This window comes from Podarcis bocagei (assembly GCF_964188305.1).
Source record: "Podarcis bocagei genome assembly, chromosome: 7".
Lineage (NCBI taxonomy): Eukaryota > Metazoa > Chordata > Lepidosauria > Squamata > Lacertidae > Podarcis > Podarcis bocagei.
In genome coordinates, this window is record NC_138132.1 from 84,937,966 (window position 1) to 84,956,348 (window position 18,383).

General features: G+C 46.5%; 1 protein-coding gene across 1 annotated transcript in view; it reads left to right on the forward strand.

Annotated features, from left to right (window-relative positions):
- Nucleotides 1–18,383, forward strand: part of WSCD2 (WSC domain containing 2) — a 91,986-nt gene that overhangs the window by 61,099 nt on the left and 12,504 nt on the right. The window contains exons 5-7 of the mRNA XM_081203098.1: nucleotides 3,225–3,346; nucleotides 8,630–8,804; nucleotides 10,592–10,756. Coding sequence (XP_081059224.1) covers nucleotides 3,225–3,346; nucleotides 8,630–8,804; nucleotides 10,592–10,756 — 462 coding nt within the window. The remainder of the gene's footprint in view (nucleotides 1–3,224; nucleotides 3,347–8,629; nucleotides 8,805–10,591; nucleotides 10,757–18,383) is intronic.

The following is an 18,383-nucleotide window of genomic DNA, read 5'->3' on the forward strand; positions in this document are numbered from 1 at the left end:
ATCTTTGGGGGTCCTTCCAACTCTACGATTCCATGCTTTCAGTGGCGATTGAACCTATTCCCCCCATGGGTGAAGCCATGCCAAAGAAATGTTTCAAGCCATCAGCTTGTTTCAAAATGACTCCTGGCGTCCAAACATTGATTATGACTGCCGTCCCCACCTTGGGAAGCTTTGTGCTAAGTTTGGCAATGATAACTTGAGAGGCAGCCAAACCTAAAGAGAACAGATGGACAAAATGCTTTCCAAAAATTTATAGTAGATAATACTAATTTTTCTTTCACATCAATCTTTTTCTTCTTCTATCGCCTATGCCTGGAGCTGCCCAGGATTTTTTAGAAACTAAAAAATATTGTGTTTTTAAGTGGATGGTGTAATTTGTGAGTTCCACCACACCAAAAATGGAGTAAAGTCATGTTAAAGCCACATTTCAGTCTGCCATCTTGAGTCAAAATAGTGCCTGGTATCCAAAAAATCTACAAAGATCCTCATCCTCACCTCTGGGACCATCTTGCTGACTTTGTTGATATCTCAAGAGGCAGTCGAAACCATGTGGGCAGTTCACACCAAAAGGAAGTTTTGGATAACCGTCTTGATTCAAAATGGTGCCTGTTTTCCAAACAGTCACAAAGCCTGCTATCTCACCTCAGGAACTATTGTGCTAAGTTTGGTGACAACATCTCAAGAGGTGGCGAAACCGATGTCAAAAAATGGATGAAGTCATGTTTTGGTCTACCATTTTGATTCAAAATGTCAGCCAATGTCCAAACAGCAACAGAGAGTACTGCCCCCCTCATCTACCCTCATACTAAGTTTGGGGAAGATATCTCAAGATATATAGGACGCAGAGAAACTGCATTCCAAAATCGTTGTTGTTGTTGTTGTTGTTGTTGTTGTTGTTGTTGTTGTTGCTGCTGCTGTTGATGTTGAGTCGTTTAGTCGTGTCCGACTCTTCATGACCCCATGGACCAGAGCACGCCAGGCACTCCTGTCTTCCACTGCCTCCCGTAGTTTGGTCAAACTCATGCTGGTAGCTTCGAGAACACTGTCCAACCATCTCGTCCTCTGTCGTCCCCTTCTCCTTGTGCCCTCCATCTTTCCCAACATCAGGGTCTTTTCCAGGGAGGCTTCTCTTCTCATGAGGTGGCCAAAGTATTGGAGCCTCAGCTTCACGATCTGTCCTTCCAATGAGCATTCAGGGCTGATTTCCTTCATAATGGATAGGTTTGATCTTCTTGCAGTCCGTGGGACTCTCAAGAGTCATGTCCAGCACCAGAATTCAAAAGCATCAATTCTTCGGCGATCAGCCTTCTTTATGGTCCAGCTCTCACTTCCATACATCACTACTGGGAAAACCATGGCTTTAACTATACGGACCTTTGTTGGCAAGGTGATGTCTCTGCTTTTTAAGATGCTCCAAAATCTATAGCAGAATCAAAATCAAAATGACTCAGTGAATTAAATCCACATTTCGTTTTCTTTAATTCATCTAACCCTTCTTCAGTTGATCCTATTCCCCCTTTTAAAAGACCAAACCATTTTATACAGAGTTGGAACTGTTCTACCAGATTCCTGGCTATTTTAACAATCAACAGATGCCAGAGTGCTAAAACTGTCCGACTTTCTTTGATCTCTCATTTGAAGAAAGCTATTTGCCAAACTTTACAGAACCAACATTCTAGATTTGTGAGCTTTAATTTTTATTTTTATTTTTGAATGGGGTCAATTTTCAACATATTAGTACATTATAAAAGACCAGAAAAATGGTAATTGAAAAGCTCTCTTATCAGTGGATCAATAAATCCTAGGTAATTTAAAAAACAAAACAAAACCAGAAATTAACCTACGATGCAATCCTTTGGTGTCTGCTTACATCACATGTGCAGTGACCCAAATATTCACCTTGCATTTGTAGCATCTGAATGAAGCCTAATCTATTTTGGATCCGCTCTGTCATTCCAGTTCGAGTCGTCATTTGGGTTAAATCTGCAAAGAGGACTGTTCAAATATTATTTCAGGAAGCCTTGATAGAGTTGGTTTGGTTAACTCATGAAGTAGTGACTTGGTTTGTAGAAAGGCAGTCCAGATGTTTTGGACCACAACTCCCATTAGTCAGGGAGGGTGGGAGTTGTAGTTCAGCAACATCTGGAAGACAGCACATTGACCACCCCTGCCCAACACTGGCACATGGGCACCATAGTCCTGTTTGGGTTGGAAGAAATGGGGAGTGCCAAGAGGTATTCTGAAACACAGGGCTAAAGGTTGCCCACCCATGGCCTACAAGTGGGTGGGTGGGGAACTCTGTCAGGGAGGAAATGGTTGGTTTTGTCACATGATCCCCTGGTTGGATTCAAACGTATTTTTTGTATGTTGTGATGGTGGGTGTGGGGCCCAATGCTTGACCACATAACACCGGTCTTGAAAGATGTCCATTGGCTCCCAGAACATTTCCGAGCACAATTCAAAGTATGGGTGTTGACCTTTAAAGCCCTAAAAGGCCTCGGCGCAGTATATCTGAAGGAGCGTCTCCACTCCCATCATTCTACCTGGACACTGAGGTCCATCGCTGAGGGCCTTCTGCCGGTTCCCTCACTGCGAGAAGCCAAGTTACAGGGAACCAGGCAGAGGGCCTTCTCGGTAGTGGCACCCACCCTGTGGAATGCCCTCCCCCCCAGATGTCAAAGAGAACAACAACTACCAGACTTTTAGAAGACATCTGAAGGCAGCCCTGTTTAGGGAAGCTTTTAATGTTTGATGCATTACTGAATTTTAATATTTTGTTGAAAGCCGCCCAAAGTGGCTGGGGAAGCCCAGCCAGATGGGCGGGGTATAAATAAATTATTATTATTATTATTATTATTATTATTATTATTATTATTGAGAAACACAACTTTGAAGTCCTCCAAGAGCCTTCCTCGATCATGCCCATGGCTTTTCTCCAGCCAGAACTCAGTTCCAGTACCTCTGAGGTAGGCACCATTGCCATTATAAGAGAACAAAGGAGGCGTTCGTGGTGAGTTCCAGCACCTCTTTTCCTAGAAATGATGATCTGGGCTGAGCTAGATGCTCAGGCTCTGAAATCCTAGAAATCCTGTTCAAACGCTCAGTCTCAAAGGATGCTTGCCAGCACAGTTTGGGAATCCTGCAGGATCATCTGTGCCTTTGACTTTGGGAGTTCAGCCATTAAATGCTTCCTTCCTTCCACTTTTGTCTCCTCTCCCGGTTAGACGGCAGCGCCATATTCCGCGGATGCTTCCGCCGTCCGGATAACATCTCCTTGGCTTTGCCTGTGAGCAGGGTCATGAGAAACATGTCTGTGGACCGGTGCGTTGACTTCTGCACGGGAAAGGTAAGCTAGCCAAGAGATGAAGGATGCTGTGTCTCAGCCTTCTAAGCTTGGGTCACAAGCCTTCCAGTGTGACCAAGGATTGGAACCCAAGGGGTATGATCTTGCAGATAGAAGGAGGAGACTGTCAATGATTGGCTGCATACAAAGGAGGGAGCCACCAGCTTGGGAACCCCGAAGGGGAGAAGTTTCAGAGCCAGGATTTAGGTTCGACTCAAAATAGTCCTTGAGGGTCTTTTGAGCTTTATTTACAATCAAATCATTTCTCAGTAAAGCATCATTCATCCGCCATCTAAAAGAACCCTGCAGAGACAATTTTAATTCTGTCAACACCGCAAGAACAAGTCCTTGGGCAAATCTCAGATTTAGTCACTCACTCTTGGGGTCAAGTCTTTAGTTAACCATATATAGTCCAGGCGACTGCACGATAGATTTGTATCTGCAAAAAATGTAAAATCTTTCTCCATTGGATTCCTCAATCTCCATATGTCTATCAGGTCAAAATTGTCCACCATCTCAAAAAACGCCTTTGGGAACCTCCTGTCATTAGTAAGTTTTTGCCTTTGGGTTCTATCCATCATTGTTGAGACTACGCCGTTCAAACCCCCCATCAAGACAATAATTTTGTAATCCAAATAGTCCATAAGAGTGGCCTGTAGATTTTTAAAAAATTCTGACCTGCCCTCATTTGGTGCATAGATTCCAAGCACCAAAAGCTTTTCACCTTGTACTGTCAATTCCACTGCAACATATATTCCAACATCATCCTTCAAGATCATTTTGGGATTGAATTTCTCTTTAACATAAATCACAAGGGGACATAGCTGTCAACTTACAAATTTGAAAATAAGGGACCAGCAGCCTTGAAAATAAGGGACCAGCAGCCTCACCTGTTCCAGGCACTCCAGTCTTCCTGTCCTCCTGCAGTCTGGTCAAACTCATGCTGGTAGCTTCGAGAACACTGTCCAACCAACTTTGTAACCAGAGGTTCAACTGAATAGAATCTGAATCACATGCACCACAAGGCCTATGCAGCCTCAACTTAAGATGGCTCCCCGGCCTGGCTTTGCACTGCAAAGTTTGCAGCAGCACGTGCAACAAAATGGCGTCGAGCATTCAAAAAACCCCTCAGCTTGCATTAACTAGCCACACACAAGGCATGCAAGCTCCACCCCCCCAGTCGTTCTTAGACTTCTTATTGGGTGAGCAACACAGCCAAGCAACACAGTTGGAGTCTCCCTCCTCCCTGGCTGGCAGGGAGGGAGGGAGAGGAGCTGCTTCCTTTGAAATTTAAGGGACATTTAAGGGACATTCATCAATAAGGGACAGCAGCGGACATGGCACTGGAATAAGGGACTGTCCCTTCAAATAAGGGACACTTGACTGCTATGTAAGGGAGAAGAAATAATAGAAACTGTGAGAGTGATCAGGAGACAGCAAATCCTATTGAACTCAGTGGGACTTAGTTCTGAGTAAAATGCTTAGGATTGGCATGTAAGGCTGCCCAGTCTTGACCCAGTTACTTGGGAGCAAGCACCATTGAATACAGTGGGACTTCCTTCTGAGTAGACAGTGTAAATCTCCATTTACAACAAAGGAATCAACGCTCCCTGTGTTTCCTAAGAAACGGCTGGCTGTGGAAGCATGTCAGTTGAAAATTTAAAGTGGATTGGTGACCTTTTCCTTCTAAATTATAGGAAGACCTTCACAGTTTCCTTCATTTTGGTGCAGGTATTCTCACCCCCCTGTAGAAACAGGACTCTGTTTCTGTACCTACACACACCGCTTTTGATTGTTCTCCAAGAAAACTGGAAAAAGGAAAGCAGAGGCAGCTTTTGTAATTCCAGGACTATCCCTGGCAAATTGGGAGATGTTGTAAACAAAAATCTGCCCTTTTCCCTTATGGGGTATCCTACTCAGTTTAGGAATCAAAATGGTTCCAGGTTGGCCTTCCTGTGCTGATCTATGTATGTGCTTGGTTGGTACACTTATGAACATTAACATATATCTAAGACCATAAAATTCCTATCACAGAGACTTGGAGAGTATGAGCTTCATGGCCAAATGGGGATTTGAACCCTGGTCTTCCACACCCCACCATGGACTATCTCTGCTTTCTTACGGCACACAGTTTGGGCTCTCTGAGGCGGCAACACAAACTCATTGTGGCGTGCCCTTTGATTAACCCAGCCTTGCTGCCTTCCTGGGTATTAAATTGCCTGTCAGGCCTCACCACGGCCTTCATAACTCTGCGTTTTAAGGCTCAAATGAGGGCACGGATGTCGTACTCCATGGGCTTTTAAGCGGCCTTCATCCAGGTGACAAACTCGCACATTATCCAACTGCCACTGGGCCGTGATTTTGAAAGGGGTGCCATAAGCCTGGCTGTATAACTCTTGACTGTAGTAAATAACTCCCTGACGGCAACAGCAATTTCCACACCACTGCTTTTGGGAAGGGAGAGATGAGGATATCCTCAACTCAGCTGTGCAGAAGTGGGAAAAAAAATTTGGTTTGCATTTGCAATGATGCAAACCTGCCTGGTCCACATTTCTGAGCAAAAACGCATCGACTCAACTGCACCTTCAAAATTTGCACTTCTGCAAATGTTTGCAATGCGTTATCCAGCCAACAAATGTGTGCAAAGAAGGAAGAAGGGGTACACAAAAAGTGTACGTTTGTGAAAATTACCTCCAAAAACGCATGACTTATAGGGGGATGGCTTTCAAAAATGCATCTATTAGGGGAAATTGTGTGCAAAAAAAATTTGCACATATCCGGAGGGAATGTGCAGGGAAGCAACCCTGTGAAATATACATATAATTATTTTTTTTCATAAAATTTATGTGCCTCTTGATTGTTAAAAAAAAACCCAAGTGGCTTACAAAAGGAAGAAACCTATCAAATAATCAGTAAAGGTAAAGGTAAAGGGACCCATGACCATTAGGTCCAGTCGTGGCCGACTCTGGGGTTGCGGCGCTCATCTCGCTTTATTGGCCAAGGGAGCCGGCATACAGCTTCCGAGTCATGTGGCCAGCATGACTAAGCTGCTTCTGGCGAACCAGAGCAGTGCACGGAAACGCCGTTTACCTTTCCGCCGGAGCAGTACCTATTTATCTACTTGCACTTTGACGTGCTTTCGAACTGCTAGGTTGGCAGGAGCAGGGACCGAGCAACGGGAGCTCATCCCGTCGCGGGGATTTGAACTGCTGACCTTCTGATCAGCAAGCCCTAGGCTCTGTGGTTTAACCCACAGTGCCACCCGCGTCCCTCAAATAATCAGTACAAACAGTTAAAAGCCACTATTTATAAGAAGATAATTAAAATGAATGATAATCTAAAAACAGATCAAAACACCTATAAGCATTCTACATAGCCAAGTAGGCTTGTCTAAACTGAAATGTTTTTATCAGGTGCTGAAAAGAGTAGTTGCTGATCTCTAAACAGGGGTGTTATATGGTCTCGCTCTTGTCAGAAACTATCGCAGCATTCTGCTGCCTCAGTTCAATTGCAGGGGAAGCCCCACATAGAATGCATTGGTAGGGATGTCTTAGAGCAGCAGATGGAAAGTACCCCTAAATTATTCAGTTCCGTTTCACAGCTTAGCGGAGATTCAAACCCAAGACCCCACAGCTGCACCCAGCACGATGAGGGCCTCCAGATATTGCTGTGGCTTTCCTTTTTTCATATTTTATTTTTGATTTTCAATAACGTAACAATTTAACATCCAAATTACTTACTTATTCATCACTTCTAGGCCAGGGGTCAGCAACCTAAGGCCCATGGGCCAAAAGCGGCCGGCAGAGGTCATTTGACCGACCCACGAGCTGCACCCGAAGCGAGCCGCCCACTCGCCCGCTGTGCTAAACCAGTGCAGCGCGGGGACTCGCTTCTGCAGCGCCAAAAATCACATTTGCACAGACGCAAAAAATCCAGGGGTGTGCGCTCATGTGCGCACACAATCCAGCCCACTGAGGGCTCTTTACAGGACCGATCCGGCCCAGGCAAGATAAACCATGCTGACCCCTGTTGTAGACTTCACACACACACACACACACACACACACACACACACACACACCCCAGTTTCCAATTTCTCCCCTTTTTTACCTTACACATCTTTAGTTTTCCATTCAGTTACAAGACCATTGATAACCCTAATCCACATTACGTCATAGATGCTATGTCAATCCTGCTAATGTTTTTAAGTCTTTACAGTGGACCTTAACAAAATAAAAAAATTCCTTCCAGTAGCACCTTAGAGACCAACTAAGCTTGTTACTGGTATGAGCTTTCGTGTGCATGCACACTATCTGCCAACCTAGCAGTTCGAAAGCACGTCAAAGTGCAAGTAGATAAATAGGTACCGCTCCGGCAGGAAGGTAAACGCCGTTTACGTGCGCTGCTCTGGTTCACCAGAAGCGGCTTAGTCATGCTGGCCAATAAAGCGAGATGAGCACCGCAACCCCAGAGTCGGTCATGACAGGACCTAATGGTCAGGGGTCCCTTTACCTTTTTAAGGTGCTACTGGAAGGAATTTTATTATTTTGTTTCGACTATGGCAGACCAACACGGCTACCTACCTGTAAGTGGACCTTAAAATATTCTATATATTCAGTCCAGTCTTGTGTAAACTTTTTTTTCATCTTGGTCCCAAATTTTCACAGCCGTCTTTGCCATTTTGGCATAGTCTATCATCTTAGATGGGACATGGGTGGCGCTGTGGGTAAATCCTCAGCGCCTAGGGCTTGCCGATCGCATGGTCAGCGGTTTGAATCCCCGCGGTGGGGTGAGCTCCCGTCTGCGGTCCCAGCTCCTGCCCACCTAGCAGTTCGAAAGCACCCCTAAAGTGCAAGTAGATAAATAGGTACCGCTTTCTAGCAGGAAGGTAAACGGCGTTTCCGTGTGCTGCGCTGGTGCCGGCTCGCCAGAGCAGCTTCGTCACGCTAGCCATGTGACCCGGAAGTGTCTCCGGACAGCGCTGGCCCCCGGCCTCTTAAGTGAGATGGGCGCACAACCCTAGAGTCGGACACGACTGGCCTTCGGGCAGGGATACCTTTACCTTTACCTATCATCTTAGTTATCCCTTCCTCCTTCATTGGTACATCCTCTTCTTTGCTTTGGCCTTCCAGAGGGACCACAACTTCCATCATCCTGCACCACTGGCCATTCTGGGGGCTGGACTAGATGACCCCCCGGAACCCTTCCAGGTCTAAAGTTCATGATTCTAACTGCACTCCTTCTCAAAGGCAATGCACAAAATTATTCTCCCCTGTTCTTCCACCAGGAATACCCACTCGCGGCACTGGCTGCCACCACCTGCCACTGTGGTTTCCCTACAACCCTCTTCACGTTGCACGAGAGGGAAGATGAGCAGCTCTGCTCCCAAAAATGCAGCGGCGAGGAATTCGAGAGCTGTGGCACCTCCAAGTATTTCATCGTTTATCAGACTCAAGTTCAAGGTAAGGTAAGGTAAAGGGACCCCTGACCATTAGGTCCAGTCATGGCCGACTCTGGGGTTGTGGCGCTCATCTCGCTTTATTGGCTGAGGGAGCCGGTGTACAGCTTCCAGGTCATGTGACCAGCATGACTAAGCCGCTTCTGGCAAACCAGAGCAGCGCACGGAAATGCCGTTTACCTTCCCGCCGGAGCTGTACCTATTTATCTACTTGCACTTTGAGGTGCTTTCGAACTGCTAGGTGGGCAGGAGCAGGGACCGAGCAATGGGAGCTCACCCCGTCGCGGGGATTTGAACCACCGACCTTCTGATCGGCAAGTCCTAGGCTCTGTGGTTTAACGCACAGTGCCACCCACTTCCCCTTAAGTTCAAGGTAGAGGGCTCATTTGTATGGAAGTGATTTGCAGGAAGAAGGTTCCTTTCTCAACCCATCTGGCATCTGCGTAGGACTGGGGAATATCCCCAGCCCACCGCCGTCTGAATCCTTAGAAAGTCAATTGTTGTTGTTTTTTAAAAAACACCTCACCCTTTTATTTCTTTTAATTACCAAAGATATAAATTTCGCTTTGGAATGAAACAGTAATTAGTTCCGGCTTCCATCAGATAGATAGCTCCGTTGGTTAGATGCAGGAAACCGCTGTTTGACTTTTGCAAGAAGCGGTTGCCCACTTCCTTTCTCCATTTCCCTCTCGTTCCCTTCTTCTTCTTCTTACTCTATTAACTCAGTTCCCTCTCTGGATTTGTTCATGCATTGCATTTCTATGTGTTCCATTCAGACCAATCTCCTTTTGGCTCTGTTGAAATGGATGTAAGACATTCACAATGAGCGCTGCGGATTTCAGGGGGAACAAAGTTCCAATAACTTAGCCAGCAAATCCTATGCATACTGTTACTTGCACCCCAGTATGTATGTATACCCCACCCATCTGGCTGGGATTCCCCAGCCACTCTGGGCAGCTCCCAACAGAATATTAAAAACACGATAAAACATCCAACATTAAAAACTTCCCTAAACAGGGCTGCCTTCAGATGTCTTCTAAAAGTCAGTTAGTTGCTTATTTCCTTGACATCTGATGGGAGGGCGTTCCACAGGGTGGGCGCCAGTACCGAAAAGGCCCTCTCCCTGGTTCCTTGTAACCTCACTTCTCGCAGTGAGGGAACCACCAGAAGGCCCTCGGAGCTGGACCTCAGTGTCTGGGCTGAACGATGGGAGTGGAGACGCTCCTTCAGGTATGCTGGGCCGAGGCTTTTTGGGGCTTTAAAGGTCAGTACCAACACTTTGAATTGTGCTCGGAAACATACTAGGATCCAATGTAAATCTTTCAGGACCGATGTTATATGGTCTCGGCGGCCACTCCCAGTCACCAGTCTAGCTGCCACATTCTGGATTAATTGTAGTTTCCTGGTCATTTTCAAAGGTAGCTCCATGTAGAGAACATCGCAGTGGTCTCTCCATCGGCCTTCATTCCAAGTAAACCAACCTGCTGGTAGGTGCAAGAACCCCTCGTGTCTCTTGCCACTCAGAGATTGGGGTGCATGCAACAATGCGTTTTTAATTTTATTGTGAAATCACTTTGCAGGAAGTGGTTTCTGAATGAAAAAATAATAAAGAAACTAGCAGAGAAAGGCAGGGCCTTTTCGGTGTTGTCCCCTCACTTTTAGGATTCCCTCTCCAGGGAGATGTCCAAGGCCTCCTCTTGATTTACTTGGTGTTTTGTGCACTTATTCACTCCCAGTGACAGCAGGATCCCTCCATTCCTAGCTAACGCCTTCGTTTTGATCTGCTCACAGATAACCGCTGTATGGACCGGAGATTTTTAACGGCTCGGGCCAAGCAGTTTGTTGCCCTTGCAAGCTTTCCTGGGGCGGGCAATACCTGGGCAAGGCACCTCATTGAACTGGCAACAGGTTTCTACACTGGCAGCTACTACTTCGACGGCTCTCTTTATAACAAAGGTGAGAGGGGAGCGCTTGTTTTCTTTCGGAATTTATTGGTGTTTTTAATATAAAAAGAATCAGGAAGGGGGTGGGGGCTGAAACCCTTTCCTGTAGTGAATCCACATCTGCACCATCCATTTTAAACATTATGATAATACTTTAAACAGTCATGGCTTCCCCCAAAGAATGCTGGGAGTTGTAGTTTGTGGAGGTGAGAGTTGTTAGGAGGCCCCTGTTTTCCTCCCAGAGCTGCAATTCCCAGAGTAGCTTAACTATCAGTCCCTCTTCCCAGATGACTCTGGGAATTGTAGTTCTTGTAAGGGAAATAAGGGTTTCCTAAGAAATCTTTTGAATTATGGTGCTGGAGGAGACTCTTGAGAGTCCCATGGACTGCAAGAAGATCAAACCCATCCATTCTTAGGGAAATCAGCCCTGAGTGCTCACTGGAAGGACAGATCCTGAAGCTGAGGCTCCAATACTTTGACCACATCATCAGAAGAGAAGACTCCCTGGAAAAGACCCTGATGTTGGGAAAGATGGAGGGCACAAGGAGAAGGGGACGACAGAGGATGAGATGGTTGGACAGTGTTCTTGAAGCTACCAGAATGAGTCTGACCAAACTGCGGGAGGCAGTGGAAGACAGGAGTGCCTGGCGTGCTCTGGTCCAGGGGGTCACGAAGAGTCCGACATGACTAAACGACTAAACAACAACAAGAACAAAGAAATCTCAGCACCCTTAACAGGCCACAGCTCCCAGGATTCTTTGTGGGAAGCCATGACTATCTATGGTCTCTTGAACACTCTTGAACAGCTCTTATTGTCAACAAGTTCTTCCTGCTGTTTAGGCAGAATTTCCTTTATTGTCAGTTGAAGCCACTGGTTTGGGTCCTACCCTCCAGAGCAGAAGAAAACAAGCTTGCTCCTTCTCCCAGGGCTGAGAGCCACTGTGAAACAGGCTGACTTCAGACCCTTTTGTGTGAACTGCGATCGGTTGCCTGGAAACTAACTGCGATACTCCCTTGGCAGTTCTGCATCATCAGAGCTTTAAAATATCCATGGTATACAAAAGCAGATCAGTTAACAAGAGGAATCTTCCTGGGGAACCCGGGGAAGAATCCTCAAGGCCAACTCAGAATACCAAAGAAAAGCCCCATTACATCAATCAATCTCCGATAATCTCCCAGAGAGGCGAGGAATGTGCAGAGACTCGGCTTATTGGCACAGTCAGGGCCAGCTACATGCAGCTTGTTTGTGACCATAAAACCAGCTAGGAAGAGCAGGGAGCAGGATTAACAGCCTTAAACAGAGACATGCAAATTGAGAAGTAAGAATATCTCTGGAAGCGTGTCTATTGGGTTTAATAGGAATGGAAATCAAAATGGGAGACCAAAATCTGTTCATGTATGCTACGGCCGCCGCAAGAACCCTCCTGGCCCAAAGATGGAAAACACAAGACATACCAACCATCCAGGAGTGGCAGGTGAAGTTGACAGAAGATGCAGAACTTGCCAAATTGTCAGGGAGGATCCGGGACCAGGAAGACCAAAGATACCAAAATTTATTGAATATTTAAAGGAGAATTGTAAAGAGGTCAAGACACTGGCAGGATTGACATAATACCTTCAATGTATAATAGTACTATTGTGAGAATGATGTGCGTGATAGAAAGGGTTAAATATACCGATTGCAGGGAGGGAGGGGAGTCGCGACTCGGCAGAGTCAAAGGGAATGTATGGCATTAATATGGTTTGTTGGAAAAGAATATGTAAGGAAAACAATAAAAATTTACTTGGGGGAAAAAGAGAGAAGTAAGAATATCTTCAGATCCTGGTGTGAAAGAGGCCAAATGTTTTGGGGAGTGGGGAGCAGTCAGTTTAACCTCTCACACCCCCCCCCCGGGTATGTTTCTGTCAGGACTGCTCTCCAGTAACAGAGTTAAGCACAATGGTGATCACTCCAAGCATTTTAAAATTTGGTTAGGTTTGCATCTGCCCTCATCCACCTTAAAACAAACATTCCACACCAAAATACTTAGGTAAAGGTAAAGGTAAAGGTACCCCTGCCCGTTGCGGGCCAGTCTTGACAGACTCTGGGGTTTGTGCGCCCATCTCACTCTATAGGCCGTGGGCCAGCGCTGTCCGGAGACACTTCCGGGTCACGTGGCCAGCGTGACAAAGCTGCATCTGGCGAGCCAGCGCAGCACATGGAACGCCGTTTACCTTCCCGCTGGTAAGCGGTACCTATTTATCTACTTGCACCCAATACCAAAATACTTAGGCTAGAATAAATCACAGGTGCTTAGCATCTGTGTTTCCAGGTGTGTTACTTGGTTTCCAGAAGTTCCAGCATACAAGTCTCCATATATCGGCAGTAAAATGAAAATGAAAAAAAAAAAGGTTCAAAATGACTTAAAAAGAAAAGTACTTGGTTTCCTTACGAAAAGGTTCATACAGTCTTTGGGTTAGCAAAGATCCAGGCTGTAAAATCTTCCTTTTATATACCATTTGACAGTTAAAAAGAACAAAGCCTCAAAGTGGTTTACAAAAAAGGTAAAGCAATAAAATTATCAGTTGTTTTAAAAATAACAACTTTTTAAAACATACAAATAATAATCAGATAACCCAAAACCCGATTAAAACACACACCAGCTTTTTACATATCTGGGTAGGCCTATTTGAACAAAAAATGTTTTAAGCAGATTCATAGTTCTCCCCCTCTCTATTTTATCCTCATTACAACCCTGAGAGGTAGGTTAGCTGAACAGACCAAACTCACTCAGTGAGCTTCAAAGCTGTATTGGGTGTTCCATGACATCATAGCAGCAGCACCAATGGCTGGAGAGCGTCATGGGAGAGAAGGGTCAGGTGACCGCTTTCGGCTTCAGTTGTGAGTGGAAAGAGAGAGAGAGATGAGTTGGGTTTTCTTAAGACTCCTCCAGCTCAGTCATAATCCTATGACAAAGCTGGTCATTTCACCCCGAGTCTTCCTACTGTTTGAGAAGACTCCCTGGCAGAGCAGTACAATAAATCTCTCTTACACACAGGCACTCTGCTTGTTTGGGCAAGAAAGAAATCTATTACAAACGGGTCTTTCTCCAGAGCAAATACTGCAGCTTTTTGGAAATAATGCAGCACATTTCTCTGTCATGTGTGATTGTATGCTTTGGGTTGGATCATCATGTTTCTCCTTGCCCTCACTGATTCAGAGGCCATCTATCTTTCCGTTCCTGTGGGAAATTATTTGCAGAGTTAATATTTCATGGGCAACAAGATCATCCTTTACTTCTCCCCCTAAGGTGGTTTAAGGGACAGGGACATGACAACCCACGTGAATGAAAGGTTAGCAGAGGAAATTCCTCACTGTAACAGGGAAGGTTACCATTCTATTCTGTCTCAGGCAGACCACACCTGGAGCCCGGTTTCCAGTTCTGGTCATCCCAGTTTAAGGAGGACCAGCTGGAATGTGTTCAGAGGAGGGCAACCAAGATGATGATAATAAATTTTTATTTATTTATAAATTTTTATTTATACCCCTAGGGACGCAGGTGGCGCTGTGGGTTAAACCACGGAGCTTAGGACTTGCCGATCAGGAGGTCGGTGGTTCGAATGCCCGCGATGGGGTGAGCTCCCGTTGCTCGGTCCCTGCTCCTGCCAACCTAGCAGTTTGAAAGCACGTCAAAGTGCAAGTAGATAAATAGGTACCGTTCCAGCGGGAAGGTAAACGGCGTTTCCGTGCGCTGCTCTGGTTGGCCAGAAGCGGCTTAGTCATGCTGGCCACATGACCCGGAAGCTGTACACCGGCTCCCTCGGCCAATAAAGTGAGATGAGCTCCAGAGTCAATCACGACTGGACCTAATGGTCAGGGGTCCCTTTACCTTTACTATTTATACCCTGCCCTTCCCCGTTCAGAAAACAAGTCTCAGGGCAGCTAACAACAAATTTAAAACACTTAATTGATGCAACAAAAAAAGTATAAAATACAGTATAAAATGTGAATAACGATAAATTCAGAATTCAAAAATCAATTTAGGGGGAAATTCCATCCAATAAACATTAGATGATCACCAGGGCCAGCTGGCTAAATTAGTCCTATTTGGACCAGCAAGGAGACATGGGGAGAATTAGCTGTGGGATCCCAGAGCAGGTAATCTTCATAAAAGGGGAGGGGGAGGGAAGGAAGGAGGGAAGGAAGGAAGGAAGGAAGGAAGGAAGGAAGGAAGGAAGGAAGGAAGGAAGGAAGGAATAAAAGATCAGGCTAAGTTCAGATTGAAAGCCAGGAGGAATAGGTCTGTCTTACAGGCCCTGCGGAAGGAAGTTAAATCCTGCAGGTCCCTGGTCTCATGGGACAGAGCATTCCACCAGGTCGGAGCCATCACTGAGAAGGCCCTGGCCCTGGTGGAGGATGAAGAGTCTGGAAACCGAGCCGTATGAGGAATGGTCAAGGGAGTGGGAGATGTTTAGCCTGGAAAAGAGGAGACTGCGAGGACATATGAGAGCCATCTTCAAATATCTGAAGGGCAGTCATATAGAAGACGGAGCAAGCTTGTTTTCTCCTGCCCCAGACAGTGAGACCTAAACCAATGGATTCAAATGATAAGAAAAGAGATTCCAACTAAACATCAGGAAGAACTTCCTGATGGTAAGAGCTGTTTGACAGTGGAACAGACTCCCTCAAAAGATGATGGACTCTTATTTCTTGGAGATTTTGAAGTTGGATGGCCATTTCCCAGGGATTTTTTGTTTTTGATTGCTGCATTACAGGAGATTGGACCTTGGGGTACCTTCTAACTCAATAACAATAATAACAATAATAACAATAATAACAATAATAACAATAATATATTTATACCCTGCCCATCTGGCTGGGTTTCCCCAGCCACTCTGGGCAGCTTATAGCAAATAAAACAAAACAAAACATTACATTAAAAATTTCCAGATACAGGGCTACCTTCAGATGTCTTCTAAAAGTCAGATAGTTGTCTATTTCCTTGACATGATAGGAGGGCGTTCCACAGGGCGGGTGCCACTACCGAGAAGGCCCTCTGCCTGGTTCCCCACAACCTTGCTTCTCACAGGGAGGGAACTGCCAGAAGGCCCTCGGAGCAGGACCTCAGTGTCCGGGCTGAATGATGGGAGTGGAGACGCTCCTTCAGGTATACTGGGCCGAGGCTGTTTAGGGCTTCAAAGGTCAGCACCGACAATTTGAATTGTGCTCAGAAACATACTGGGAGCCAGCAATCCTATGCGTCTATAACATGTACCTGCAAAGTCAGAGGCTATGCTCTGTCATGATGGCTATGCTCCGTCTCCACAGTCAGAGACTGTCCAGTGGCTGGAAACCACAGGAGAAGAGTGGGCTTTTGTGCTCGGGTCTCGCTTGCTGGTTTCCCCACAGGCATCTGGATGGTCAGTGTGGTGTAGTGGTTAAGAGCGGTAGACTCATAATCTGGTGAACCGGGTTTGCGTCCCCGCTCCTCCACATGCAGCTGCTGTGCACACATGCAGACTTCTCTGAAGTCTCTCAGCCTCACTCACCTCAAAGAGTGTTTGTTGTGGGGGAGGAAGGGAAAGGAGATTGTTAGCCGCTTTGAGACTCCTTAAAGGTAAAGGGACCCCTGACCATTAGGTCCAGTCGTGGCCGACTCTGGGGTTGCGGCGCTTATCTCGCTTTATTGGCCAAGGGAGGCGGCGTACAGCTTCCGGGTCGTGTGGCCAGCATGACTAAGCCGCTTCTGGTGAACCAGAGCAGCACACAGAAACGCTGTTTACCTTCCCGCTGGAACGGTACCTATTTATCTACTTGCACTTTGACGTGCTTTCGAACTGCTAGGTTGGCAGGAGACTCCTTAGGGTAGTGATAAAGCGGGATATCAAATCCAAACTCTTCTTCTTCTTCTTCTTCTTCTTCATTGTGAGAATTGGATGTTGACCTAGATGTACCACTGGCCTGATCCAGCACAGCTCTTCTTATGTTCTTATTTGTTAACCATCAGTCTTGCGTTACGTGCCCCATGCAGCTCACTGCCAGTGGGTATTATAAAACCCAAGAGTTACTTATTCCCGGTGGTAATAAAAGTCATTGTAATGCTACGTGATAGCAGTAATGATGACTCGTAATGAAGCACTGAAATTAATACCTGGCATATATGCAACCCAATCCTATGTATGCCCACTCAGAAGTCAGTCCTATTATGTTCCTTAATTTGGGCTGATTGCACAGTTTGCAGCGTATGTGACAACAACAACGAAGATTTACAGTTATTTATTTAGAATTAGAATGCATAGCTATTATATTCGTATATGAGCACTACTGTCACATCCATTCCAGTCCGGCTTCCACGCTGGTCATGGGACCGAGACGGCTCTGGTTGCCCTAACAGATGATCTCCGCAGGCAGTTGGATCGAGGCGGGTTGGGGCTGCTGATTTGTCTAGACCTGTCAGCAGCCTTTGACATGGTCGATCACGAACTCCTGGACCACCACCTTGCCGACGTGGGGATCCAGGGCACAGTCCTTCAATGGCTGCGCTCGTTTCTCTCTGGTCGGGGACAGAGGGTGGCACTTGGGGGGGAATTGTCATCGCGCCACTCCTTGGTGTGTGGAGTGCCTCAGGGTGCGATACTCTCCCCGATGCTTTTTAACATCTTTATGCGCCCCCTCGCCCAGCTTGTCCGGAGTTTTGGGCTGGGTTGCCATCAGTATGCCGATGACACCCAACTCTATCTGTTGATGGATGGCCATCCTGACTCGGCCCCAGACACACTGACCAGATGTTTAGAAGCTGTGGCTGGATGGTTACGTGGAAGCCAGTTGAAGTTAAATCCTTCGAAGACAGAGGTCCTCTGGCTGGGGCGGGACGATATGGGATTGAGGGGGCAACTCCCATCTCTTGTGGGGGTGCAATTAGTGCCAGCACCGTCCGTTAAGAGTTTGGGTGTAATCTTCGATACCTCCCTCTCTATGGAGGCGCAGATTACAGCTATAACAAAGGCGGCATTTTTTCATCTCCGCCAAGCTAAGCAGTTGGCCCCTTATCTCTCTTGCCCTGACCTAGCCACTGTGATCCACGCGACGGTCACCTCCAGACTGGATTAGTGTAACTCGCTCTATGTGGGGCTGCCCTTGAGACTGACCCAGAAACTCCAGCAGGTGCAGAATGCCGCGGCGAGACTCCTTATGGGGTCTTCGCTGCAAGATCACATTCATCCGGTACTATACCAGCTGCACTGGCTCCCGGTGGAGTACAGGATCAGGTTTAAGGTGCTGGTATCAACCTTTAAAGCCCTATACGGCCTAGGACCCTCATACCTACGGGACCCCGCCTCTCCTGGTATGCCCCACAGAGGAACCTACAGTCTGCAAATAAAAACACCCTAAAGATCCCAGGCCACAGAGAGGTTAGGCTGGCCTCAACTAGAGCCAGGGCTTTCTTGGCTGCTGCTCCAATCTGGTGGAATGCTCTGTCACAAGAGTCTAGGGCCCTGCGGGACTTGACATCTTTCTGCAGTGCCTGCAAGACAGAGTTGTTCCACCAGGCCTTTGGTCAGGGCGCAGCCTGACTCCCTCCTCTGGCAACCTGCACAGAGTTTTGCTTAACGGTTGCCATTAATTTGATTTTAATTAATTTTTATAATGAAATGTTTTT